Consider the following 25,040-nt stretch of genomic DNA (forward strand, 5'->3'; position numbering starts at 1 on the left):
AGAAAGCCGCGGGTAGCCGATGACGTCGGATCACATGAGATTGGCCGAGGCCCGATGCATCTCCGTGCGGCCCTCTATTTACTATCGGGTTATTACTTCCCCTCTTTGCTAGATCTGCTCCGTATCCTGTATCGAGAGTCTCCGTACCCAAGTATACAATATGCTATCTTCATCATTGCGCTCTCTCTGCCACCGGGGCCCCTCAATGGCCTCGCGGGCCTTCAGCACCTCGCCCGCCGTCCATGCTGCCGAGGTTAAGTCGCTGGGTGTGATAGGAGCTGGGCAGATGGTTAGTGACCCTGACAATACGGTGTTGGCTCAAGTATATAAAAGCCTAACGCAACTAATATCCTATAGGGATTAGGAATTGCTCTAGTAGCTGCCCAGAAAGCCCAAGTCCCAGTGACCCTTATCGACAAGTCCCAAGCTTCCATCGACAAGGGACTCAAGTTTGCCGGTACGTAGCACCCCCTCACCACCATCCCAGCCCCATCAAACTAAACCACTTCACTCCTCCAGACAAACTCCTCGACAAAGATGTATCCAAAGAACGTCTCACCCGGGACGCCGCCGACGCCGCTCGGGCGCGCATCACCACGAGCCTGAAAATGGACGACCTCTCCACCGTCGACTTCGTCATCGAAGCCGTCCCCGAGATCCCTGACCTCAAGACCTCTATCTTCTCAAAACTCGCCCAGATCGCCCCTAAACACGCCATCCTCGCGACCAACACCTCCTCTATCTCCATCACCAAGATCGCAGCCGCCACCACAACAGACCCCAGGGACCTGCAGGCCCCCTCGCGCGTCATCTCCACGCACTTCATGAACCCGGTCCCCGTACAAAAGGGCGTGGAGATCATCGCTGGCTTGCAAACCTCCCAGGAAACAAAGGATACCGCTATCGCTTTCGTCCAGCGTATGGGCAAGGTCGCTTCTGTTTCTGCGGACTCGCCTGGTTTCCTGGCGAACCGGATCCTCATGCCGTATATCAATGAGGCGATCATCTGTCTAGAGACGGGCGTTGGTGGTCGTGAGGATATTGATAACATCATGAAGACGGGCACAAATGTGCCTATGGGACCGTTGGTGCTGGCGGACTTCATCGGTCTGGATACTTGTCTCGCTATCATGAATGTCTTGCATCAGGAGACTGGTGATAGTAAGTACCGGCCATCCGGGCTGTTGAAGCGTATGGTTGATGCTGGGTGGCTGGGCAAGAAGACTGGAAAGGGCTTCTACGACTATTAATTCATTGACTGATCCAATCAACTCTGTATCTATCCAAGCGAACGTTGCGATATCCCTCCCTTATATGCTGTGATGTCTTAGAATATTATGTACCCCGGTTTGGGGTGTCTTGCTAATGACTGATTCGGATCGCATGTACATCTAAATACTGGTGACCGAGAAGTAGTCACGCTGCATGCAGCAAAGACAGCACACAGCATTAACGTTGTACACCCAGACATAAATTACCACTAAGGTGTCTCAGCAACACTTGTACCAGGCACAAGTCACGACTCATATAGTACTAACTATTCCTCATACGCTTACAAATCGGACAACAACATCATATAGAGTCAATAATTCATTCTCATAATCATAACACGCTAATTGAACACGACTAGACAAAGGAAAGGTTAAGGAGTGTGCCGCCAGGATACATTTTCGAAAAACAGAAAGCCTCCCTTCAAGTTGGAGATAAAATAATCAATCTGGTTCCTATCCACCCAATACTCAAGGCCTAGGAAACCCTCCTAGCCCGAGTCGCCTGCTGCGGTATCAGCAGACTTGCCCGACTTCTGTTAGCGCTTCCCGCCTTTTCCTTCATGCCGCTTTGGGTCTTTGCCAATTCTTCATCCCGCAACCTTTCGTTGCATAGGATGGCAGCCACCACTGCGGCGAGTTCGGCCTCCTGGTCTTTGTTCACGCCGCTGTGGCCGATGATAAAGGTGAGGAAGTCGATGGGGCGTTGGCCTGGTTTGGCGCAAGTGCACGATAGCCATGGATTGCGACAGAGGTTACTGTTTGACTGTTAGAATATCCTGATACAGTTTGTGTGGGCAGCGAGGGTAAACATACCAGACTTGTGCCTTGCACCGACACGTAACGTGATCACAATTGAACAAGAGGTCCACCAAAGAGCCACATTTGAGACCCCTCTGTGCTTTACCGAGTCGCGGATCTTCGAAGACGGCCATAAAGCCCGGATCGTTCTTCCCAGTCGAAGTACTATTATTGTACTCCGGGCATCTGCAGCCAGAGCAGAACGTCGTGCTGCAGTATGGGCAGCTTTGAGACGAGAGCTTGCTGTTCAGATGCTTCGGTGGGATGAACCGGCCGCACGTCGGCGCAGGACAGTACCAGCGTTCTCTGGCTGGGGTCGCATACTCCTGCACCTTGGCGAAATAGACCGTCCTCTCCTTCGGTGTCAGCACCGGGAGGATGACCTCCGTTGGGATCTTCTGCTTGCAGCATCTGGGTGGGAACAGTCCTTCCTCCGGCATAACTGTGAACACCAACTTCTTCAAGCATCTGCTGCAGTACTTGTGCTGACACGGCATGCTGATCAGGCATTCCGCAGGCATAATATCCAAGCAGCATGCGCAGGGTCTATAGAGTAAGTTAGCGCTATCATCAGAAGCAAAGGCTTGGATGGAATATCTCAATGGGATACTTACTCGTCGATTACCTCCCTCTTCGCAAGACGCTTCGAGAACCGCCCTCGAACCTTCTGCACAAGCCGACTCATCTTCGACTTGTGGCGGTGTTCGTCTTCGCTATGTGACATGGTTCTCATTGAATTGGTGTCCAGACTCGAGACACGGTCCATTGGCAGTGGCTCCGTGCTGAAAGTGCTGCCACGGGCCTCGCTCTTTTGGCGGTGTTCCGCGAGGCGCTGGGCAGCACGCGCAGCCAGATCTTTGACGTTAAACGCGGTCATCTTGACTTTCGGCAAGGATGCTCTTTCAGTGGCTGTAATTGCTTCTGGCTGACCTACGAGATAGAGCGGTTGAGGGTCGTACACTTGGGGACGGGGTCGGTGATGGGGAGGAGCAGATCGGACTGAATGATTGCTGGGTGCAATTCCGGGACGCTGGAATCCATAATCGCTGGTTTCGACTTTAGAGAGTAGGGCACGAGCAACGAGCAATGGACAGTAGTAACATAATACTTAGATCGATGGCAAGGGTCTTGGAATGGAGTTGTAGTTCTGAAAGTTATGTATGTATGTATGTAAATTGAGTTTAGTAGGAGATAATAACGAGCATAAAATCGCCGGCAGCCGGCGCGAGAGCTGCCAGGGTCTTTATAGACATCATTCGGGTTGTTTGTTGGACTGCTCGGCATATCATCCGGGATGACCAGAGAGCCAGACTAGAGGAGGGTGGGTATATCGCGCGACAACTAAGCGACCCATGCCATGGGTAAGGCAGTCGAATGCCACATGTCCACCGCCCATTATTTGCTAGAGATACCTCTCAGACAACGCTTCCTGCTAGAGAGTTTGACATCATTCGTCCGTGTGCAGCTGTAGGGTGACCTTGAGCGGCGGGGCACCACCTGGTCCATGCTAGTCTCCTCGACCAACCGCGAGAATACGGAAGGGATAGATGAGGACTATTGGTGACCGGAATTCGGGATAGACGAAGAAAAGAAAGTAAGCTGGCGCATGGAGCGCGACCATGCGGTTGACCGTCGGTTGAGGGTGTCGACGTGTTCGACTGCGGGGCGAGCAGGAAAAGAAGATCAGGTAGCAATGGAAGCAAAGCCCATCCCAGCCTCACCGCAACAAACTACTACTCTTTCCCCCAATCCCTTCCATGACTCACAATCACTCGCTCGCTCGCTCACCTTCCTTCCTTCCGATCGTCACCAAACTAAACTAGCCACTGTCCAACAGCAGTCCGAAGACTGGTCGTCGGTTCACGTATTGGTCTCTGGCGTGGTCGAGCAGTGCATGAAGACCTACTAGCGCTGCTTCTACCTCTCACCATTTCCCTAAGCAATGATAAACCATCATCGCCCATCCCCGATGGGAAATGACATAATGACATTGTTCTATGAATTCCACTGGCTTGGGATGGGCCAACATCTTCGAGGGTATCACAGAGAAATCGCTAAAATTAAGAAGACAAACACCGAAGAGCACCCAGGCAAGCAAGCAGGGAAAGCAAGCATCCCTCATCAAACCCCGTAACACTCCAATCAATGCAAAATCCTGAACTCCACCAAGACAGCCATTGCCCGCTGAACTTTATATAGCACCAGTAAACTTCCGACTTGCCCAAGAAGAACCGTGCTCTTGGTACTCTTGCCGGGTGATGGCGACTTTCCGGAGTTCGTCTTTATTAGTAGCAAATCGGGACGCCCCCAACCAGGCGGAGCGAATCGGACTGTGAATAGAAAGATTGCGATCATCAGCTCGTAGTTCGAAGAGACAGTAGTCAGTAAGTAGGGCAGCAGCTCTTACTCTTGCGGGCATTTCACCCGGACAGCGCATTCCGCGGAAGCCAGTTGGCGCAATTCCGACTCCCTGCCACCCAGTTAGCAACAAGATACCAGTCCGCCAAACATATGAAGGCCACACTTACAGTCTGTCCACAAATCCTGGGAGTAGCGCATTGCCACCGACGACCAAAACGTTGGCCAGAAACGCGGGATGCAGTCCGGTAGGCAAGACAGAAAGACTTTGCATGATAATATCCGGAATGCCAGCCTGCTTCATGCCAATGTCGCTGGGAGTGAACAAGATCTCCGGAACAGCGAAGCGCTCGTTGCCCAAGACCAGAGCGTCTTCCGATAGTGCTTCCGCGCTGGCCCCCGACAAACCTCCTTTCCTTTTCTTGGCGTTCAAGAGAGCATCATGCGGTCGCATGAAGCCCTTCTTGCCTGCATTGGGATCAGGAAGGACATAGTCCACCATCACCCCCTCGCTGGGGTCTGGCAGGCCGCGTTTCCGGTTGCCTTTCCACGTCTGTTCCATGTCGCCGACGAAGTTGTTGCTAACGAAGCAGACAGCTTCCTTAACCTCATTCATGATATAAGTCTCGTCCACCATGTTGTACTGCCGTACTGAAACCATTTCCTTCAGGTAGTTCGTAAGATGCTTGCCACCAAGGTCGAGTCTGCGAATGGCACGTTGAAGCGGCTGTCCTTTGTAAATCGGTGTCACGGTGGTGTGAGAGTAACCCGAATCGACCACCAATAAGCATTCCTTTGGAGACACCGTTGTGTTTGCCTCCTGCACAATAGGATCCCCGAACAGCGACTGGACATCATTCCAAGCGTTCATCGATGGTCCTAAATGCAATACGCGTCTCTGTTAGCAATCACCTTCTCCAAGCAATCAACGTACGACCACCTAGCATCCTTACCAACGCATCTAAGATACCCTCCAAACCCCCACTCCTCCATGACAATCTCATCTGCATTCTTCTGCAGCGCCGGCAATGCATTCGGCGCCTCCGTCAACAACAACGTCGTGTCCTCGGGATCCGTAATCCGCAAATCCTTACTGCGCATGGTCTTCTCATCGAAAAACGAGTGCTCCCAAATCTCCTTCTGAGCCTCCCAGTTCACAATGTAGCCCTTCTCAACGGGACGACGAAACATCAACTCGTTCCAGTCCGTCACATGTGTGTTCAGCTGAGAGCCGACGTAGATCTTGTTGCCACGGGTCTTGACGATCGCATTTGGAATTTCGGTGCAAGCTGCAAGCGCTTTCGATTGGTCCTCTGGAGGTGCAGAGTCCGGCGCATAGCCGGCTTTCAGGATGTATGCGCCATTATCGATGACGAATGTCTTGTCGGGGAGAGATTGGACCTTGGCGACGGAGGCCCGGCCGGAAGGGCGAGGTTTGGTGGTGCCCATTTTTGGCGAAGGGGTTTAGGTCATTAGAGTCGATGCAGAGGGCATGGATGGTTTTGATTAGAGGTGTGAAACGCGCGGAAAGGAACTGGTGAAGGGGGTTGCTGGAGATGGAGAAGTGCAGACAAGACTCAAACCAAGATGGCCGCGACGGAGCTTTCGGTCGGCGATCGGAGAGATGCCAAGCTGTCGAGCTCCCAAATCGGTAAATGAGGGCACAGGCTTAGGGCATGGATTTTGGTCGCTCAGGGAGTACAATATTTATATATACGTTCACATGGAATGCCTTGGTATTGCATTGGTGAGATCTACTATTGTGCCTGTCATATCTGATAAATGTGTTGCTTTCATCATCGTAGTGGTTGGTGTGTGTTGGATGTTCTTCCATGGTCAGTAATGACACGCCTTCGGTCAATAAAAGCTGGGGTAATGAGAAGAATGAAATGAGAAAAGATTGCATCCCCTCTGTATAAACCTATTCAATTTTGTATCACTGATTAGTCGGTTAGTAGTGTGGTAGTACATTTAAAAACATCATCAGTTGGTAGAAATTGTAGGTTTTATACTAGCTATATATTTCAGCGGGTTATGCGCTACAGTAGAATGAATTAAGTAGAAAGCCGCCCACACGAATTTTACTATCACTAAGTAGTAGTAGTATAATCGATGTAGAATACAAAAGTAACCTGCAAGCAAGCATACCTATAGTTATATCTCAAACCAACGAAAAGCATTTCCGACATCAACATCAATCTATATAGTATCAGGTACATCCGCGGACAAGCCAACCAGTCGCAGGTGACCCCGCAGAACCCTAATCAGAAGGAAAGTTGAAGGCGCCCCGCAGCAACAACAAATTTCTCCGCCCGTCCAGTCCATCCGCATCGCTTTCCTTCCAATAAGCCAGTCAACAAACCGGCTCGTTCCGAACAGCGCAACCGCCTCAAGATGTCGCAGAAACTCCAATCCACCTTGACCACGAGCTTGACGCTCCTGGAACAATTCCAGGGTGCCCTTGCCTCCCCTTCCAGCGATATTTCCTCTTCCACCGACCTCTCCGCAAAAGATGCTTTACCCCTCCTCTCCGCCGCGTCGGCAACCCTGAAATCGCAAGCCACCAAGCTCTCGCTCCTTACGATTACTTCTCCTTTTACCCCCTCCGCTGTTACGAGTGTTATCAACGCCTTGAATGAGTCTGTGCTGCCTTCCCTGGTCGCCGCAGCACTCCTCGTCACCCCGGCCCATCACACCAAGGCGTTCCAATCCGAAGTGCATGCTTTGACCCAAACGGCACTGAAAGAAACGACAGTACTACTTCAGGAGGTACAGACGGTTGCGAACAAGGCGGATGATGCCCAGAAGAAGGAAGCCGGCTTGTCGCAGTCAGAGAAGGATGCGGTCACGGTGGCGGCCGGGCGCTTGTGGGACTCCTGCGATGTCCTGATCGATATCGCAGCGAAGGGTGTGGTCGGGTTTGTGGTTCGACGTGTGGAGGAATGGAGAGATCTTATACGGGATGCGGTCCAGGAGATTGAGGAGTGGGATCCCGATGAGGAGGGCGATGATTTCTTCGATGACCTTTTGAGCGATGACGGGAAGGGCAAGGCCGATGAGGATGACGATGAGGAGGATGATGACGATGATGATGAGGATACGGCAGCTCTTCACAAGCAGAAGAAGTCGGCTCTCCGGATCCTGAAACCGGTCTCCCAGATATACCCCACCATCACGGCCAATCGACTAAAGAAAACTTCCGATTCGCCATCACTCGTCGGCAAGTTGGAAAACCTGATGAAGTATCTGCAGCAGATTCCTGGCCATATTGACGAGGTAGCCGGCGCGTTGTACGAGGCGAATATAGAGAAATCCCTCGAATACATGCGCAAGACAAAGGATTGCGCTGTCAAGGCCGTCAATCTAGCTAGTCTTCCCTTGGATGTGACTGATTCCGCCGATGCGCCGCAAGAGAAGGAGGACAAGTTCACCACTTGGGCCAGGACTTGGCTGAAGGTCATGGACCAAGTTAGCAAGTCTGTTATCGATGCGACGCAGTGAATAGGCATGCGCAATACCATTTATCAGAACCCCAGGATAGGTTCTTAAGCAATATGCTTATGTAGCAGCAGTGAGGTCTTCCCGGGAGAGTACATAGTCACGATCAGGTTGCGAGATATTAGATACCAATGCTTTGTATGTATGTGCGCTTTAGATGGTATAATATACATGAGTCAAGAAGCCGAAATCAAGTGTCCTCCAAGCAGATCTCCTCGATCTTAAGTGTACCTATTCACACATTATGCTGCAGATTTACTCATCGTTCGATTCGTCGCCCGATTCCCACTCGCGTAGTTCATCTTCAGAGATACGATCTTTGAGCCATTCGAGAACCGCATCAGTCCCCTTGGCTACCACCTGCCAACGCGGAACCCGAAAACTGTTTCCTGCCACTTCGAAGCGTCGCAAGGGCGAGCCGTTGCCCCAATTCTTGCTAGACCCTTCGGCCCTTAACAGGCCGAGCTTCGGCGGCAGGACGCCAATATCGTTGTTTCCTACGTCTAGAACCTGCAGACCCTGCACAGCTTCAAATTCGAGACTGCTGATTCGGTTATCAGAAGCCAGTAATGTTGTCAGGTTCGGGTAGCTCCGGCGCATGGCAGGAAGCGGTCCGGAGAGGCGGTTGGATGAGACATCTAGGTAGGTGAGACCTGGAGCAGTAAGGCTATTTAGTAGCGGCTCAAGTGTAGTCAAGCCGGCGGCGGTAATGGTGAGATTCTGAAGAGAGGGAAGGGCAAGGGGCCCTGAGAAGAGAGATGCAGTATTGAGCGGGTTATTCGAAAGATCCAGGTCAGCTAGGTTTGATGCGAGCATGCTGAGCGCTGGAACAGGGAAGCATTGTAACTCGTTGTGTTGTAATTGGAGGCATCGGACTTCGTGGAAATCGATGCGTTCCAACTCCTGTACTTCTACATCCCGCAGATCGGTGTAGGACCTGTCGACGACACCACCAGACTTGATCTGCCAGGACGCCGTCTGGACCGGTGTTTCTGGCGCCAACGTAAACTGAGTCGCAACAGAACCTTCGTCGTCTGTATCTTGCGGTTCCGGTTCGCATCGGTTACGCAAATCGCGCTTCAGGTCCTCCGTGTTCATGCTCAGAAACTTGCGCTCCCGCAGGGGATTATTGGCTATGCGGAAGGTGACGAGACTCTCCATCAAGCCGATCCTCTCGTCCAGTCTTGAAATATCGTTACCAGTGAAGTCCACGTTCCTGATATTTTTCAGGTCAGTGAACCCGTGAGGAAGTTCTGATAAACTGTTATCTTCCGCTAACAAGGTCAGGAGAGCTTGCCACGATGAAACATCAGGTAGAGATTGAATGCGGTTCGTGTTGATTGCTAGAGTCTGCAAATTGGGAAGTTCGAGGCCATTGTTCTCCGAGAGGCTCACCAATGCGTTGCTGGCTACGTCCAAGATCTGTAGTGTCTCGAATTTTGGCACAGAAGCTGGCAAGAGAGTCCCCTTCAATTTGTTTTTCGGGGCGTGGAGCTCCTTGAGTGGGAGCATGTGCAATTCTTCGAATGGTAAAGTGCTTAAATGGTTATTTCCCACGTTTAAGACTCGGAGGGAAGCCAGTTTTGCTAGCTCTCCAGGAAGCTCTGTTAATGAGTTCTCGTGCAATTCCAGTACTTCCAGGTTGCAAAGGCGTCCGATATCCGCAGTGAGACCTCCTTGAAGCTTGTTCCTGGCGAGTCTCAGATCCCTGAGAGTTGATAGGACCATAACAACATTTATGTCGTCCATACTGAGATTGTTGTTTGATAGGTTCAGGGTGTGCAGCCGCTCCAGCCTTCTGAGGCCTATTGGTAGCGATTGCAGAATATTGCCATGAAGGTCTAAAAGTTCGAGCCCGCCAAATTGATTTCCCCTTTCGTCAACTTCTGGGTCTAGCTCGTGTGCATCGATATCGGGGAATGCATCATCGGGGAGCTCCGTGAATTCGTTATCCGCAGCGATAAATTTAACAAGGTCCACACTTTCATACCAATCGGAGGTGGAATTGGTATCGAAGTCGTACATTGTCATGACTTCTTTTGGCAATTCTTTAAGAGACATAGCCGCGATATTCAAGTGACCGGAAGTTCGACCTGCATCAATGCGCTTTCGCAAAAGTCCATGGTTTGGATCCTTAGGACCTTGGTTGAACGGATCTTCCGTATCAAAATTGAACCCATCGGCTGCAGTTGTCGGCTTCGTGGCTTTCTGAGCCTCGGCCTTGCGCGCGGCTTTCGCCTTTGCGATACTTTCTCTTAGAGCGCTAGATGATTTCGAGACCTTTCTTGTTTCCATCTCAGTCTGCTGTTCCGGAGTAAGATCTGATGAAGTGGATTTTGCCGATGGCGACCGTGTACCCATTAAGGATGGCCTCTGGGCGGAGAGACTCTGCTGGACCTTCCGGGTTTTCTTCACTTCGAGGCGATCCTGCGGAGCATCTACAGTAGGTTCTGCGGGCCTCGTAGACACCCTGGTAGGTGCTTGACGAGGATTGGAAGCGGATGTCACGTCGCTTTTCCGGCCGTAGGGTGTTATCCTAGTAGAAGGCGGTTTCAGTTTCGATGGACTATCTGTGTTTGGGATGGAGCTTTGGTCGGATGCTGCACTGTTCGCAGAAAACGATGGACCACTCCTCGACGGAAGACGCATGGACGAGGATGGACGGGAAAGGTAGTCGCTTCCACTTGGTTGGCGAGAAGATGACCTTGACGGCGACCTTGAATAGCTTGTCATTGCAGACGGCGGACGAGACGGCGAGCGCATGGGACTAGTTGCGCCGAAGAAACTACTGGATTGTCTGCTCTGCGGTCTAGGCGAAGGAGGGATTTGGGAAAGAGTCTCGATTGTTCGTTCGGACAGTGATGGTCGTGTGCGACCCCGAGGCTCTGCATCATGAGCCGGTGCATAGTCGGCCTCCAGATAAAGGGATTTGTTGTTTGCTGCCCCTTCGGGTTCTGTTCCCCCCGCATCGCTTGTCCTTGTCTGAGAGATATCTCTTTCTTGTCGCTGAGTACCTAAGGGCTTCTTTGGCACCGTATATTTCGGTAGGGGCTTTTTGAAGACGGGCTCCTGAGAAGGTCTGCTCAAACGACTGGCATGGAGACCTGGGTCGGTTTGTAGCTTCTCGCGTGAGGGGGAGGGACGCAGGGATTTATTGGCGGCAGACGTCGGTAGAGGTAATCTGGAGGCCAAGCGAGGTATGCCACTCGGTCGGCTGGGTGTCTTCTGTGGGTTATCCATCTTTCCGTGGGTTGTAAATGGAGATTAAGCACTTGTGGACGAAAGTGCCAGGTATGGTGATGCGGATTGTGAGAGTTCTAGTTGGTGTAATTCGCTCACAGGAGGAGAGACATGACGATTAGATATGGCAGTGGGACGCTTGAGTAACAGGATCGGGATGGTGCGATACACGAGCGCAATAGCGATGATTCTTGCTGAAGTGCTGTCCTCAGGGACTTGAGGCCGGAATGAATTATTGTTTACAACTTCCCACGAGGGGAAATCGCCGCATGTGCTGCTGCCTGAGGCCGCCAGATCCCTGATCCGCTCCCCACATCGGCGTGATCGTCCCGATGGAACTGGAGGAGACCCAGGACAGGTTTGAGATATATAGTTTGCTCCTTCAGCTTGAGGAAAAAGATTGCATATGTACTATCTAGCAATAGCAGCTCTATAGTGCAACTTGTATGGGCTACAGGCAGGCAAGATGGTTACAGATGTGACAAGTCGCTGACATTATCATCCATGAGGACCAGTCTCCATAAATAGATAGTGGACACTGCTTCTTCAGCCTGTCGCTAAACGAACCTGTCACTAGCAAGAAGCCAGCTGTATGTCATGGTCAAATATGGAGCCTTACTCTATCTAGTACACGGAACTACTAGTGGCTCCGCGTCCCATATGCCATGGTTACGAATAAACCTTTGCTTAGGCCTTATCTACTACCAAAGTCTGGATCTACAAGTGCTAAAATCATGTAACTAGTGATATTTACATAATATATTAAGTTTCCTTGTGATAGCGTTGGCATTTAAGCCCAAACTCGCACTTTTTAGAAGCATATTTCATCAAAGTAACTCACGTGGAATGCCTGGTGTCTGCAAGTCTAGACCCTACTGTCCCAATAGCTTCGCATTAGTTTTATGGATGAACCAATTCCCAGGTCTGATCTACTTAGCCTGAAATCCACATATTCTGGCGTCGACTCCCGATCTCTTAGGCATTCACATAACAGATGACCCTATCTTCTCCCAACCATTCCCATGCAAATCCCCGGGCGTTGAGTAATTCTTCTGTGTCGAGATTGTCTACTCCAGTATATAAGATCACCAGTTTGAAATCATACATATCTCCCAACCAAGGAGAAGAGCTAGGAAATCGGAAAAATGAATACGTAGCGTACATTCCACAGCCCCATAATGTTCTCTACTGAGTAGTCATACAGTAGATTTGAGATGAGAGGAATGTTGCTAATCACTTGGCAAACTAAGCATGTTGGGCCGTGTTTAATAGAACCTAAACCATTGAACCTATCAAAGAAGGTCTAAATACTGAATCAGGATCAATATGAATCCAGTACCATCGGTTGCCCGAGTGACGATAGCTGTGGCCCATGGGGTTCGGCTTGTGTTTACCTTTTGCTGAGTGTCGCGGATCTGGACGCTAGCTGGATCAGGCAAAGTGAAGGATTAGCGCGCGGCTGGGCTCACGTGGGAGCGGGTGGTTGGTCGTGGTTGGTCGAGGCTGAGCATCGCAAGCGACTTCCCAGCCTCCCCGAAATGCGCATCGCCCGCAACAAACATCCTTAAGGCATCAAACCGTCCCTCCGCCGGCGCGCTCCTTACTTCCTTCATCTTGTTCACCTATCTCTATCATCTGCAATACCCCTCTCCGATTCCCCTTGCTCTCTGGAAACGTCTTCCATCAGCCGTCTATCACTCCCCTATCTTAGGTCTTCCGCTCGGGACTCTCTGCTACCGCCTCCTTATCGCCTATTGAGTGCCTTGCTTCGGTCCAACCAACGTGCTTCAACGGCCCTATCAGTGATAAGCGCACCGACCCAGCTATCCATCATAGAGCGACTCGAGGACATCCGATTTGTGGCAGTCAATCCTCAATTGCATCGTGGTCTTGCTCCTTCTAGGATATCTCTCTTCTTCTTTCCGCTCCTGCCCTTAGGGGCTCTACACAGCAACCGTGCTTAAACAATCAACTTCATCCTAGCGAGCTCATCAAACTAGCCGTAGTTTTGATCGATCGTGTTTCGGATCTGGTATGCGTCTGACCGCCCCACGACAACTGTTCAATACAACGCATTGATGCAGCCAATGCTGACCTACTTCTAGTCAAACATTCCTGTCGACGGGTATCACTTACCTGTTTCTACATATTGATATCTGTCATGTCGCAAGATCCTGATTCTCAGCTCTCGCAAGGCTCCCTTGCCCCTCCTGCAGAGATCACCGGCCCCGCAACGCCCATGCAACGTGCAAGTCTATCTGCATCCCCAGACCTGAGTGTAGGCGCTGGAATCCCGGCATCACATTCCGACCAGAGTAAATCTTTATCACCCTCGCTACCTTCATCTGATATGACGCCGCCGCCATCATCACAAATTCCCGGAGCCCCGCGCCAACGGTCAAGATCTACTTCGAGCTCCTTGCTAGCTTCTCCTCCCGATATGCAAAAGACCCTCTGTGTTGCCTATGGCGCCTCAGAAAACCTTCCCACTGCCGATGATCTCGATACCGCCGATGAGTCGAAGCTCCGAGCAATGGCTAAAGACCTGTTGAGTGTTGCCCAAGAGGCTCGCATGTCGGCTCTGCACTTCAAGCTACAAAATAGTCTGCTATCGTTTACTAGTAACGAAGCTATCAAGCGTGCCGAGGTAGAGCATCAGCTCGCTAGAAGAGAGGTCGAGATCATTCAGAGCTCTGAGTATCGAAGCCGTCATTGCCAACCTGAAATCAAAGCAGTGCAGCAGATTTCTAATGTGGAGCTAGAGCTTGCACTTAAGCGCAATCAAGAGCTTGGAAGAGTAAATGCCACACTTGATCGGCGGTTGCGTCGGGCTAAGAAGCTAATTGAGCAAGAGAAGGAGAGGTCAGACCTTCTTGAGGAAGAAAACAAGTTGCTGAAAGAGCGTATCAGAGACAACCGGAAGCATTTCTCTCAGATGATTGAACATGGTCCAATGTCACCCAGCCCCCAGAGAGAAATGCAAGCTTCTCAGAGGAGGCCTGTACCTCACTATGTGGAGCACGATGGCCATCAGATGAACGGTAGCGATAGCCATGACCCGTTTGCGCAACTCCTTGCTGCCGACCGTGTCCTCAATCGAGGATCACCGAGTGTCACATCCACACCACACCGGAACCGTACTTATAAGCAGCATAATGATGGCCAGATGCGTGGAAACCACACACTCGCCTCCGTTCCCGTAACACCGTCTCGTGCTCGGATGGCCTCTGGAGGGAACCAATATAACACACCGGGCAGGGAGTCTCATGATAGCCACCGTGATCGAGACAGCACTATATCGGCGTCCGACATCGAGGAGGCTGAAACGGAGGAAGACGTCCCAGCATCAGAGGCTGGAGCTCTTGCTAGCAGCATGCTTCGTCCCCACGCTTTCAGCAACCGTCGTGAGAGCCGAGGCATCGCGAATGCACCCAAGTCCAGCACACTGTTGCAGACCAAATTGTTTGGCCAAGTGAGGAAATCAGGTGTTGAGCGTCCATCGACTGGTCTTAAACGCAAGGCGAGTTTTGATGGTGCGTCTTCGAAGAAAATGAAAGCGGAGGAGAGGGTGGGTCTCGGCATTGACACCTGGAATAAATAAGCATGACCCGTGCACAACCATGGAGCGTGTGTATCACGTATACCGGGCTTCTAGCTGTCTATCTACTATCTACTTCCTCACCGCCACGACTTCTAGTCGCATATCACTTTTGCGGGTCAAAGCTGGTTATGGCTGGATATGCTTGCTATTCAAAGCGGGTGCTGCTTGGATCTTGACTTTGTTTCTTATGTACTTTTCTTCCCTTCCTGGGGGTCTGTGACGAATGATGAACTGTAAAATCCGATGGGGCACCGGGTGTTTTTTCTAAGGGTACTACGACTTATTGGCAACTGGTTCTGGGATTTATCACACAGGAGTATCTCTATGGTTTCTCAGTATGTCGATGGCTTCAATACGAATAGTTGGGCAGATTTGGACATAATGTCATCATGAATAAGATATTGTTAACTGATGTATCATCTGCAATCGGTCGAGCGAATAATTCCATATACTGCTTTGGTAGATGGCTCGCAGAGGGTCCTCCTGATAACTTCCAAGTTCGTCGAACCGCCAAGTCACATGGGTCTTACTCAGCGTGTAACGATGTAACAAGCGTGTACGGCAACGAACTTACCTGGAAGTAACTAGTACCAGGGAAGAACAATACAGTACGGGCGGTCGGTCGCAAAGAGTAGAAGCACAGCCTGAGTCGCAACACTCCAGCAGCCAGTGAGCCTACCACCAGGCAATGAGAATAATATTTGACGTAGATACACATGTAACATAAGACTCCAATCATCCTAGTCGAGTCTGGATGGCAGTCCCAGATCCCAAGAACCGTTCTGCCACGGAGAAAGTCTGGGGGTGACCTTCCGAAACGGGTAAGCAGGGTAGGGCTCGCTAAGCGAGGCGATGCGGCTCTGCGCGGTTGGCCACACCAAAAAAAGTTCCACCTAATAGTGAGACGAGGAGTTTTGAGATACGACCAGCAACCACCCACGACGACGACGACAATCTCCCGGCCTTGATCCCCATCCGTCACAATGGTGCGTTATTCTATCCAATATTGTTCAAATGGCGTCGCTAGATTGTCAAATTGATGATCGGACGCTATTTTTTTTTTTTTCGCAAAGGACTTCATGTGCTGACCTGGAACCTCTTGGTGGATATAGGCGATCAAGCACAACAACCAGATTCTCAACCAGCGTGAGTGAACCTGCTCGAGGAAGGATACGATGGTGGATATTTATCAATATATCGGGTTTCAACTGGCCGGCTGGAATAATATGGACTGATGGGTTTCGATTTCAGACTTCCACAAGGACTGGCAGCGTCGTGTCCGCGTGCACTTCGACCAGGTACGCTCTCGAAAATAAAATCCTTTTACCCAACCGATTCCTACCTACAACGAGCGACTCGCCTATTTGGAAAAGAATACGGGATGGGAAAATTTTTTCCTATATGCGTGGTGGACTGACATGTATTTTTTTGCTTCAATAGCCTGGCCGCAAGCACCGCCGTCGTGAGGCCCGTCTCGCTAAGGCCGCCGCTGTTGCTCCTCGTCCGGTTGACCAGCTGCGCCCCGTTGTGCGCTGCCCTACCGTCAAGTACAACCGCCGTGTCCGTGCTGGCCGTGGTTTCACCCTTGCTGAGCTGAAGGTAAATTCGTCCCTTGTGTGCAAGACAATGTCACCAGAAAGAAGAAACTGGTGATGGCGCTTGGAAATCAGCCCTGGCGACTGGGCAGGACGAATATATTGGACCGAGGCTTACATGATTATTTTTTTTCTCGCACTATAGGAAGCTGGTATCCCCAAGAAGCTCGCTCGCACCGTCGGTATCGCCGTTGACCACCGCCGTGTCAACTACTCCAAGGAGTCGCTCGTCGCCAATGTTGCTCGCCTCCAGGACTACAAGGCTCGCCTGATCCTCTTCCCCCGCAAGAGCGGTCAGTTCAAGAAGCTTGACTCTTCCGCTGAGGAGGTCAACGCTGCCAAGGCTGCTTTCGCCGAGGGCAAGACCGAGGGCTTCGCCACCCGTGTCGGTGGTGCCCTCCCCATCAAGAACGCCACTCTCGCTGAGGCCGTCACCGAGGTCAAGCGTGACGACCTCCCCAAGGGTGAGGAGGCTGCTTACCGCCGGCTGCGTGAGGCCCGCAGCGAGGCTCGCTACAAGGGTATCCGGGAGAAGCGTGCTAAGGCCAAGGCTGATGAGGAGTCTGCCGCCAAGAAATAGATATCTTGAATCACAGCTAATGATGATCGGGTCAATTTTCAAGTCGGGGATTAGTACCTTGTGTGGCATGGCGTCGCTCCTCTATTTTCCGTTTTCACCTTTGTCCTTAACATAAAAAGCTCCGAAACCCCCTCGAAATGCAAATGTCCCAAATTTTCATGTCTCCAGAAAAGCTACTAGCTCCCCACCCTAACGCGAATGAAGTGAAGACCCCAACCTCCTTTTCTTTGTCGTCTTTATCTTTATGTTCCTTCCGGACGATTTTGCCCATTCGATCTATCTACCGAAGGACGCGGGAACCGAGCCTCAGGCTTCGGGTTTATCTCAAAAATACCCACTTGGAAACGGTAGACTTGAAGCACGCAGAGGCACGGAGCAAGCTAGTGTACAAATGCGATGATATACGGAGTATATTCAATGTGCCCACCTCGTTATCTTGTAGATGTTAGTTCGTAGTTTCGGCATGAATTTTAACTGTATGTGGATAACTGTCATGCAGCCCAGCTTGTCTGATAAGATCCTTGCATATAATCTTATGGTCATACTTTCCTAATGGGGTTACTATCGCGATTTATACTATTAGCCAGCTGCCATAGCCTAGATCTCACACACTTCCTCTGCAAGCCACCCAGGTAGATACAAAGTTAGTGCCATCCAATACAAGATCCATATCCAATGAATTCACCGGGCATGAGATGCCAGGTCAGGAGCGTATATATTACATGAAAAGAAAGTAAACCCGAAGGATTCGATAAATTGACAAAGACCGCTGAACTAATTCGCCGACGACGCCGACGTCGACAACCCCCTATCGCTTCCCATCCCATCCAAATTGAGGAAAACGCCTTTGACATCCGTCTATTCCAACTAAACTAGCACTTGATTATGTCATATATGATCCGGGTATTCATTTCTTGGAGTTAGTACTGAGCAAAGCGCGCAAGACGCAGTCTGTAGCTCTTAGAATTGTGCTAGCAGAGACTCCGCTGCCGCTACTTCCAGCTTGGTTGTTCTCGTTCGGATTCAAGATGGATTGGAACAGGCGTTTGGATTCCTGATCCACCTTGCGCCTGGAGCCGCTGTCGAACTCGGATAATAGAGAAACGCTGAGTCCCGGTGCTAGTTGTGGCTCACTTGTCCACTCGTCCAGTGTTAATTGGCATGACACAAGAACTTTCGGTGAGCCGCTCTTGGATTCGAAGAGCATAGACGTGCGCTCGAGGTGCGGGAGAATTTGACGCAGTTCTGACATGCCAAGGGGTTGCGAGCTTGCGCTCTTCGATTTAGTCACCTGGTCCCGTTTCGCATGTCCACTGATTAATTCTGCATGTTGCTCCTCCATGTGTAACCATAACTCAGCACGCGATACCATGGCCTCCCAGTATCGGTTAATGCCCCAGCACAGACCTGTGACATCTAGCTTAAGCAATGGATTGGCAAGCCTGGTGTCGATCCAACGCCGTAGATCCTCTGGGGTCCTTGTATCTTCTCCATTCGCCTGTGAAGCAAATGATATGGAGACCAAGCTTTGTGTTTCTGGGTTGACGTCGCAGGTTACAGATACTTTGTAGCGGTTGGAAGGGAAGGGAGGCGGGGCGGAAAACTGGAGAGTATGTCTCTCCAAGACAAGGTTGGGGGTGGAATTAGGTATGGTTTCAGAGTACGCCGTAAGCTGTAACGGCGCAAGGGCTGTTAGATATGCTTCTGTTTGCGCATGCTCTCCAAGCGCAAATGGGTTCACTGGAGGGGCCTCGGGCGGGGGTTTCGGGGGTCCCTTGGTGGCAAAAGGGAGTAATGAAGAGATGAGAGACGATATGGAGGTTTCCCCTGAGACCGTTGGAGTCGATTGAGGAGGATTCGTTGCTGTTAACAAAGTACTGTTGGCCGGTCAGTGGCAAGTCATTGACGGCGGGACAAGCGTGTGCAACTCACATTAACCCGGTCAATCCTCGCTCATCACCGGCTTCATCTTGCGCCAGGTCTTTCGACCACGTCTCCAGTTCCGAGATTTCGTTCCTCAATTGCTGTAGTTCAGAAGCGAGTTTGTTCTTCAATTTGCGCTTCGTCAAAATCTCCTCCGGTAAGGAAGTCCGATCCAACAAGAGGCCTGAATCCGCGGATTCTCCTGCCTCGCCATAGTCGACTTTCCTCAGCTTTGACGGGCTTTGTTCTCGACCATCTGTATTCCTTCTTTTCCCCCACTTTCCCTGTTGCGAGCTCGGGCTACTGCTTAGAAGTCCTTTTGGCCGCCCTGGAGGCCGTTCCAGGCCCAACTGGGTCGGCGTCGGTGGCAGGTCTGGCTCGTCTAGGATGTCCTGGAATGACGGTTGTGGTAAAGCCTCATTCGCATCTATATCACCGGTCGCGCTGTCCAGTTCCGACGCCAATTGGTTTTCCGGGGTATCGGTAGGTGGTGGTAATTTTTCTGTACTCTGTTGGGATGCAGATGGGGACCGGAACACGAGATCGGAGGCAGTAATTCTTGTTGAGACTCGCCTTGGAGGCGCCGCAAAAGCAGCCAGACCGCTAGAGCGACGGCCAGAAAGGGATGATGCAGGCGACTGTTTGCTACCCTTGAGGGAGCCCAGAGGGCTGGCAGTCGAGGTCAAGGACGGTCTCAGTGCCTTGCGGTCTCGTAGACCGAGCGCTCTCGTTCGGGCTTGATTCGGTTTCTGCATGGTTTTCGCCGGAGACTTATTATTCTCAGTCTCGAGAAGGATGGGATGCGATCTGGCTAAGCTCGCTCTAGTGGGAGCTTGGTAGGACATTCGTTGACTGGTGCGCTGCTGGGGGTCATCCTGAGAAGGCGCGGGGTCGTTCATTTGCGACGCGCTGACGAAGGTCACGGTCGGGGTCGCTTGTGTAACGGCTCGTGAAGAGGTGAAGACAAAACACCTAATCAGCCGTCCATGCGAAATCAAGAAAAGACAACCTCCGCAGAGGGGATAGAGCAGCGTCCGTGGGAAGCGCTATCTCCAAACATCAACAACAACATCCACTGCTTTGCCGGTTTGCACTGTTTGCAGCCTCGGGATTATGACATAACCGCCGCTTTCTCATCTTCTGCCATCTCTTTCCGATCTTCCTCTTCTTCTTGTCGCAACTCCAACTTCACCATGGACGCTCCTTGTCTGGCGATTCGTTCGCCCCTCCTCAGACGTTGTCATGTCTGTCTTTCCGGTTCGCGCATACCCGATGCATCTCGCTTGACCCGACCACGTGCCGTTACCCCATTCATTCGGCGCTCCAGCACCCGCAGATATGCCACCGTTCAAGACACACAGGCGGGCGGTTTGAATGACTCCAAATCCCGTCAAGCGCATCCGCTATCGGGTTATTACTACGATATTTTGTCCACTCGCTCACCCTACCGACACCACGCAACAACCGATACCAAGACAGAAGAGCCCAAGTCAGAGGCGCAAACACCACAGGAAAAGATGGCCATTGTCTTCGGCACTCGGTTAGCTGGTCCCGGCCGGTCCTCACGCTACGATCCGGGCTCCGCACCGGATACGACTTGGAAAACCATAAACGGGGTGGCCATCCCTCCTCGGCCGGAGGAGCCCGACAATTGCTGCATGAGTGGCTGTGTCCACTGCGTATGGGACGATTTCCGAGACGAGCTGGAGGACTGGGCCTTCAGGCTTGAACAAGCCAAGGCGAAGGGTGCGACCAAAAGTGATGCCTCGGATATGCGGCATACCCCACGAGCAGAAGTCCACTCAGCCAGCATGAGCATGGATGACGATGGTGGTGGCAGTGAGGCCAATTGGTCGGCGCCTTCTTCGGACGATGACTTGTTTGCGAGTATCCCTGTGGGGATTCGAGAGTTCATGAAGACGGAGAAGAAACTGAAGCAACGGCATCAGCAGGAATCGGTGTGAAATGATGCCCAGTACATTTCTTTCTGCTTAGTGGCATTTTTCTCTTCTCTACTACGAATACCCTTGTATGATGATTGATGTGGATTAGCTTGGTGTTTGGACTAGATTTGTACATAGACTATACTACTGCTGTTTAGATGTAGAGAATGTATATATTGCTCCGCCATGGTGGTGCTGAGATTATATATGCAGGTGACAGGGAAGCATAATGATCCTAAAGCCAGTAGACATTCACATGAAATTGTAGTCGTCCAAATGACGAAATCTAGCCATCATGTACTACTTACCTACCAGATAGAATTATTCTCTCGATATGACCAAGATCACAACCCCCATCAATAATATACTACCTCTAATACTACCTATCCCCTCCCAAAAAAAGCAGTCCCGCACTCCACCGCCCAGAAATTCTGCCACCGAATCCCGCCCTGCTATCGCAAAAAGTTCCATCCATATCGAGCAATCAAACCACCGAAAAACCCAATAACAAAATAGACAAAAAAGCAGACAAAATGTCGACATCGAAATCAGAAACAGACATAATCCTCAATAAGGCAAATGTAGCGCTAGCTCGAAGCCAGCGTCTCGTTGCCTCATGGCTACCTGCACCGACGACAGACGACCAAGCGAACAGCAAGAAAACCGAAGAGGAATTACAACGAGAAGAGGATGAGATTTTCACGGCGGTTCCGGAGACGTATGTTACTCTTTCGTTTTCTTTCATTATCTATGCTTTCTTTACTTTCTCTGGAGTATCTTCCGAGGGTAGAGGAGGGTTTCGAAGAGAAAATGCAACAATTGATAGAAATATCATAACTAACAATGAATCCAATGTATAGATTAGGAGTCGGTGCACCACTCCCTACTAAAGCCGTGGATGGAAGTTGGAATCGGACTGAATTGGATTCGAATGACAAATTACGGAAACAGCTCCTGGGGAGGAATTACCAGAAGGTGATGGCTGCGAAGAAGGCCTCGACTGCGAAGGGAGGCAGTAACGATGCTGCTGCTGCGTCAACAAATCCCACTAAGAATGGGGTGGCGAAAACGGAAGAAGAGGATGATGATGATGACGAGGAAGAGGGACGGACGGCGGCGATAGGGAAGAAGAAAGCTATGTCAGCGAAAAAGCGCAAGGCGCCTGAACCGCAAGCTCAGACGGATATCGAGGCGGTTGGAGGTGAATCCGGAGAATCAAAGCAGACGAGTGATGTCGGTGATGGCACTGAAGACAAAGCCGATCAGTTGGACAAGCAACCGGGAGCTTCATCACGGCCCGCTAGGGGGAGAAAGAAGGGAACGAGCTTCTTGGATGAGATCTTGGCTGAGCGGTCGAAGAAGAGAAAGAAGAGGTAAACAAGGATATTTGTGACACCCTCTCACCTCACCTTAACGGAGCCCAGTCTACGATATAATCAGATGTATAACCTCAAGGAAATGAATATACCCATTTAGTTCACTGTGTACAGTTATTTGTGAATACGTCGAAAATTGTTCATCAGATCCAAAAAAAGACTCATTGATTGTGCGCCTGCAGCCGGATGTCACTATGTCCTCTGCAAATCTAGATTACTATACCCACACAATATCGTGCACCACCACCCCAAACCCAGGGTATATAATATAACAACAGGAAGGCGGAGCAGCCCGAGAACGGTTCTCTGTGCAAGGGCCTTCCACCATCAGAAAGCAATGCTGTCCAAGAAATATAAAAGAAGAAAACAGATTAGTGCCGTCCAAACCATGCCCGGTAAGCACGGGTTCCACATGCTGGAATCCATGTATGTTGTGTCAATTGTACAGTAGATGTTCCCACCCAGAAAGAAGATAAACACAGAAAGTACAGATGGGCAATACTCCACAAGATGCAGTACCAGTCCAGAAATGAAGGCTGAGAGTGAGTTTCTCCTGGTGATATGCTTTTCCTTTACCCCTTTCCAAATATAAAAAAACGTGCGCCCCGAAGAACAAGAAGTCTATAGCTCCGATTCCGGTAGGGTCCCGAATATCAGCGCCAAGCAATGCTCCTGCGAGAATCCCCGGATCAAGGATATGAATGAAGCAAGTAATAATGATGAAGTTGAGTTTATTCCAATCGCTTCCGTTTCCGATCGTCGGCCATAGCATGCTGGTCTTCGTCCGGCCGTTCAGCGGTATCAGCCGGGTTCAGAAGCGAATGAACATTGCTGGCCATGCTGGAACGTCGAGTTGCTGGCAAGGACGATTCGTGTCGAGGGAATCTAGGTCCTAAAGACCAGCCGTTATCGGTTGGGGGATTCTGATCGGGGTGCAAAGGGGGAGTTGGGTGTCGATGTTCCTGCAGACGCCGCGGTGCACCCATTTCATACTGGGCTAACACATCTCGGACCGATTGCTCACTTGACGTCGGAGTCCGGTGTCGAGAGGGAGACCAGGGGTTCGTTGGCTGCGGGGGGTGTGCGGAAGGGAATGGCGACACTCCCGGTGGCGGCCAACCATGCTGTCTGATGTCCGCCGAAGTGTGTCGGCGCGCAAGATTAGGCCCAGGCGGAGAGGATACGGACGAAAGAGGATGAGGCATGGGTTGCTGCGGAGTGACGACCGCTGGCACTTGCGGACGGTTGTAGCTGGGGGAAGAATTTCCAGCGCCAATTGACCCGTACCGCCGCGGAGAGACGGCCAGATGAGGGGGGACAGGGGGCCGAATCATACCGGCCCTCGAGGGGTCCAGCATCGATGGGCGGCGACTCTCTTCCGGGGGCATTTGGCGCGGCGACAGCGGCGGACCTGCATCGCCAGAAATGCCGGTGACGTAGGGTTGTCGGACAGCCAAATATGGGTCCGGAGGATGCTCCAGGGCCCGCACAGCCTCAAGGTGCTTCTCCAATTCCGCCTGCATGGAGGCCACTACACCAGACTCGTTAGTCAATCCTGCAGTTGGGGCTATCAATGGTGGATGTGCCTCACCGTCTCGATACAGAAGGCTCTCGCGATCGGGGATCATGCCTTGGAGGAAACGTGAAATTGAGTGAGTCCACTGGACGACGAGAAGAATCAGCAAACCAAAACCACTAGATGTTGCGATCGCATTGGAGGCCCGTCAACTTACGTGATAACACCTGGTTAAGCTCTCGGCCATGTATTGACATCTTGCATTAAGGGTCGCATTTCCCTCTTCGGCGTTCCTTAGACGAGCATGCAAGTCATACATGGAGTGTTCCAGGTTCATCAAACGGGACTCGGTGACATCGGGAACTGGCTCAGCGGGGGTGCCGGGCTGGGAGGCGGCGGCCTTGTGACCAGGAAATGAGTCGCGATGGATCAATGCATGACGGGATGCGCGCCGCTTGATCTCTCGCAAACCCACAAGATCTCCGCGCTTGAAGTTGCCATTCCCATGTTTAAACTCCCACAGAGCGGAGTCTGGCGAACCGGTGTGGAATACATCGCTCACTGGGATCCATGTGTATCAATAACGGTCGGGGCAATGCTATTTGCTGTCTCAGCCCGCATACCTTTATGAAATCCGTACATATTCAGCTGCCTGACGAAGGACGAAATGTTGGTGTGCTTGAAGTATTGTCTGAGCTGTTCGTTAGCAGCTAGTTCCCACAGAGCGCGATAGGCTACGATAGGGGAAGACTAACGCCAGGACTTTGGAGAATTCGGAAGTCGGGGACATGACGAAGCTGTCATTCGTACTCGACCACGAGATGAGGTGCTGAATACTGGGATCCTCTAGCATACTATACAGTGTTGTTAGCTCGAGCCCGTAACCGTGAAGGGTAAGGGGAACGGGGGAGGTATTCGATAGGATGCAACAAAACGGAAGAATGAACGACAAAAATGGCCTCCGACGTACTTGTAGAGCTTGTGAATAAAGGCCGTCTGAACGACCTTTGGCTGCTGAGCAGCAGCAGCCGCACCGATGGCTTGAGTGGGAGCGGCATGGTGGTTCACATTGGAAGGTTCAGTAGAACCATTGGTGGCGGTGGTGTTGCTTGCGCCCGCCCGGTCGCTATCGGGACTGCTATGGATGGGGGGCGCAGCGCCCGAGGCAGGAGGAGTAACCTCCATGGGGTCACCGGTGGACTGGCTGGAGGGAGGAACGGAGGAGGCAAGGACAGGAATCTTGCGGGTTTTGCCGGGCGCATCGATAGCAGTGAGGATAAGCGGACTTCTGGACGGGGGATCGGCGAGACCGCTCATCTCGCGCGGCGGAACAGGGGGGGG

General features: G+C 51.4%; 11 protein-coding genes across 11 annotated transcripts; 6 read left to right on the forward strand and 5 right to left on the reverse strand.

Annotated features, from left to right (window-relative positions):
• The first annotated feature begins 108 nt into the window (after nucleotides 1-108).
• Nucleotides 109-1,551, forward strand: BO87DRAFT_358181 (3-hydroxyacyl-CoA dehydrogenase family protein). Its single transcript, XM_025621451.1, has 3 exons — nucleotides 109-289; nucleotides 358-457; nucleotides 520-1,551. The coding sequence occupies exons 1-3, from the start codon at nucleotides 161-163 to the stop codon at nucleotides 1,248-1,250; spliced, it is 960 nt and encodes a 319-aa protein (XP_025480450.1). The 5' UTR covers nucleotides 109-160; the 3' UTR covers nucleotides 1,251-1,551.
• A 195-nt stretch (nucleotides 1,552-1,746) lies between these two features.
• BO87DRAFT_307586 (BRcat and Rcat domain-containing protein) lies at nucleotides 1,747-2,946 on the reverse strand (the record flags this gene model as incomplete). The annotated part of the gene is made up of 3 exons (XM_025619397.1): nucleotides 1,747-2,026; nucleotides 2,085-2,615; nucleotides 2,684-2,946. The coding sequence occupies 3 exons, from the start codon at nucleotides 2,944-2,946 to the stop codon at nucleotides 1,747-1,749; spliced, it is 1,074 nt and encodes a 357-aa protein (XP_025480451.1).
• A 1,314-nt stretch (nucleotides 2,947-4,260) lies between these two features.
• arp6 (actin family protein) lies at nucleotides 4,261-5,876 on the reverse strand (the record flags this gene model as incomplete). The annotated part of the gene is made up of 4 exons (XM_025627316.1): nucleotides 4,261-4,399; nucleotides 4,477-4,539; nucleotides 4,598-5,306; nucleotides 5,381-5,876. 4 exons carry the CDS (start codon nucleotides 5,874-5,876, stop codon nucleotides 4,261-4,263), a joined length of 1,407 nt encoding a protein of 468 aa, XP_025480452.1.
• Nucleotides 5,877-6,746: 870 nt separating this feature from the next.
• Nucleotides 6,747-8,106, forward strand: BO87DRAFT_376285 (uncharacterized protein). Its single transcript, XM_025623259.1, has one exon. The coding sequence runs from the start codon at nucleotides 6,822-6,824 to the stop codon at nucleotides 7,926-7,928; it is 1,107 nt and encodes a 368-aa protein (XP_025480453.1). The 5' UTR covers nucleotides 6,747-6,821; the 3' UTR covers nucleotides 7,929-8,106.
• On the reverse strand, nucleotides 8,056-11,378 carry BO87DRAFT_46703 (uncharacterized protein). The gene has a single exon (XM_025629295.1). It carries the CDS (start codon nucleotides 11,163-11,165, stop codon nucleotides 8,181-8,183), a length of 2,985 nt encoding a protein of 994 aa, XP_025480454.1. The 5' UTR covers nucleotides 11,166-11,378; the 3' UTR covers nucleotides 8,056-8,180.
• A 1,710-nt stretch (nucleotides 11,379-13,088) lies between these two features.
• Nucleotides 13,089-14,941, forward strand: BO87DRAFT_46717 (uncharacterized protein). Its single transcript, XM_025629296.1, has 2 exons — nucleotides 13,089-13,197; nucleotides 13,271-14,941. Exon 2 carries the CDS (start codon nucleotides 13,327-13,329, stop codon nucleotides 14,764-14,766), a length of 1,440 nt encoding a protein of 479 aa, XP_025480455.1. The 5' UTR covers nucleotides 13,089-13,197; nucleotides 13,271-13,326; the 3' UTR covers nucleotides 14,767-14,941.
• A 762-nt stretch (nucleotides 14,942-15,703) lies between these two features.
• On the forward strand, nucleotides 15,704-17,441 carry BO87DRAFT_333898 (60S ribosomal protein eL13). Its single transcript, XM_025620430.1, has 5 exons — nucleotides 15,704-15,752; nucleotides 15,879-15,912; nucleotides 16,018-16,064; nucleotides 16,207-16,365; nucleotides 16,507-17,441. Exons 1-5 carry the CDS (start codon nucleotides 15,750-15,752, stop codon nucleotides 16,939-16,941), a joined length of 678 nt encoding a protein of 225 aa, XP_025480456.1. The 5' UTR covers nucleotides 15,704-15,749; the 3' UTR covers nucleotides 16,942-17,441.
• Nucleotides 17,442-17,604: 163 nt separating this feature from the next.
• Nucleotides 17,605-19,880, reverse strand: BO87DRAFT_46767 (uncharacterized protein). Its single transcript, XM_025629297.1, has 2 exons — nucleotides 18,874-19,880; nucleotides 17,605-18,818 (listed from the first exon to the last, which is right to left on the reverse strand). Exons 1-2 carry the CDS (start codon nucleotides 19,761-19,763, stop codon nucleotides 17,849-17,851), a joined length of 1,860 nt encoding a protein of 619 aa, XP_025480457.1. The 5' UTR covers nucleotides 19,764-19,880; the 3' UTR covers nucleotides 17,605-17,848.
• Nucleotides 19,881-19,965: 85 nt separating this feature from the next.
• Nucleotides 19,966-21,025, forward strand: BO87DRAFT_376289 (oxidoreductase-like domain-containing protein). The gene has a single exon (XM_025623260.1). The coding sequence runs from the start codon at nucleotides 20,058-20,060 to the stop codon at nucleotides 20,826-20,828; it is 771 nt and encodes a 256-aa protein (XP_025480458.1). The 5' UTR covers nucleotides 19,966-20,057; the 3' UTR covers nucleotides 20,829-21,025.
• A 271-nt stretch (nucleotides 21,026-21,296) lies between these two features.
• Nucleotides 21,297-22,268, forward strand: BO87DRAFT_415695 (DUF3245 domain-containing protein). The gene is made up of 2 exons (XM_025626706.1): nucleotides 21,297-21,525; nucleotides 21,668-22,268. Exons 1-2 carry the CDS (start codon nucleotides 21,341-21,343, stop codon nucleotides 22,182-22,184), a joined length of 702 nt encoding a protein of 233 aa, XP_025480459.1. The 5' UTR covers nucleotides 21,297-21,340; the 3' UTR covers nucleotides 22,185-22,268.
• A 646-nt stretch (nucleotides 22,269-22,914) lies between these two features.
• BO87DRAFT_425649 (HSF-type DNA-binding domain protein) lies at nucleotides 22,915-25,016 on the reverse strand (the record flags this gene model as incomplete). The annotated part of the gene is made up of 6 exons (XM_025627317.1): nucleotides 22,915-23,714; nucleotides 23,775-23,844; nucleotides 23,917-24,260; nucleotides 24,323-24,390; nucleotides 24,455-24,553; nucleotides 24,670-25,016. 6 exons carry the CDS (start codon nucleotides 25,014-25,016, stop codon nucleotides 22,915-22,917), a joined length of 1,728 nt encoding a protein of 575 aa, XP_025480460.1.
• Between the last annotated feature and the right edge of the window lie 24 nt (nucleotides 25,017-25,040).

The sequence above is a fragment of the Aspergillus neoniger genome (genome assembly GCF_003184625.1).
Source record: "Aspergillus neoniger CBS 115656 unplaced genomic scaffold BO87scaffold_14, whole genome shotgun sequence".
In the NCBI taxonomy this organism is placed as follows: domain Eukaryota; kingdom Fungi; phylum Ascomycota; class Eurotiomycetes; order Eurotiales; family Aspergillaceae; genus Aspergillus; species Aspergillus neoniger.

Bases quoted from the DNA above. Each gene is read 5' to 3' on its own strand.
- BO87DRAFT_376289 (XM_025623260.1), top strand. From the start codon at position 20,058: ATGGACGCTCCTTGTCTGGCGATTCGTTCGCCCCTCCTCAGACGTTGT.
- BO87DRAFT_46767 (XM_025629297.1), bottom strand. From the start codon at position 19,763: ATGAACGACCCCGCGCCTTCTCAGGATGACCCCCAGCAGCGCACCAGT. The intron at 18,819-18,873 runs GTGAGTTGCACA...ACCGGCCAACAG, and splicing joins CGAGGATTGACCGGGTTAAT to TACTTTGTTAACAGCAACGA.
- BO87DRAFT_46717 (XM_025629296.1), top strand. From the start codon at position 13,327: ATGTCGCAAGATCCTGATTCTCAGCTCTCGCAAGGCTCCCTTGCCCCT.
- BO87DRAFT_333898 (XM_025620430.1), top strand. The intron at 15,913-16,017 runs GTGAGTGAACCT...TTTCGATTTCAG, and splicing joins CAACCAGATTCTCAACCAGC to ACTTCCACAAGGACTGGCAG. The intron at 16,366-16,506 runs GTAAATTCGTCC...CTCGCACTATAG, and splicing joins TCACCCTTGCTGAGCTGAAG to GAAGCTGGTATCCCCAAGAA.
- BO87DRAFT_415695 (XM_025626706.1), top strand. From the start codon at position 21,341: ATGTCGACATCGAAATCAGAAACAGACATAATCCTCAATAAGGCAAAT. The intron at 21,526-21,667 runs GTATGTTACTCT...TCCAATGTATAG, and splicing joins TTCACGGCGGTTCCGGAGAC to ATTAGGAGTCGGTGCACCAC.
- BO87DRAFT_376285 (XM_025623259.1), top strand. From the start codon at position 6,822: ATGTCGCAGAAACTCCAATCCACCTTGACCACGAGCTTGACGCTCCTG.
- BO87DRAFT_46703 (XM_025629295.1), bottom strand. From the start codon at position 11,165: ATGGATAACCCACAGAAGACACCCAGCCGACCGAGTGGCATACCTCGC.
- BO87DRAFT_358181 (XM_025621451.1), top strand. From the start codon at position 161: ATGCTATCTTCATCATTGCGCTCTCTCTGCCACCGGGGCCCCTCAATG. The intron at 290-357 runs GTTAGTGACCCT...AATATCCTATAG, and splicing joins TGATAGGAGCTGGGCAGATG to GGATTAGGAATTGCTCTAGT. The intron at 458-519 runs GTACGTAGCACC...TCACTCCTCCAG, and splicing joins CAAGGGACTCAAGTTTGCCG to ACAAACTCCTCGACAAAGAT.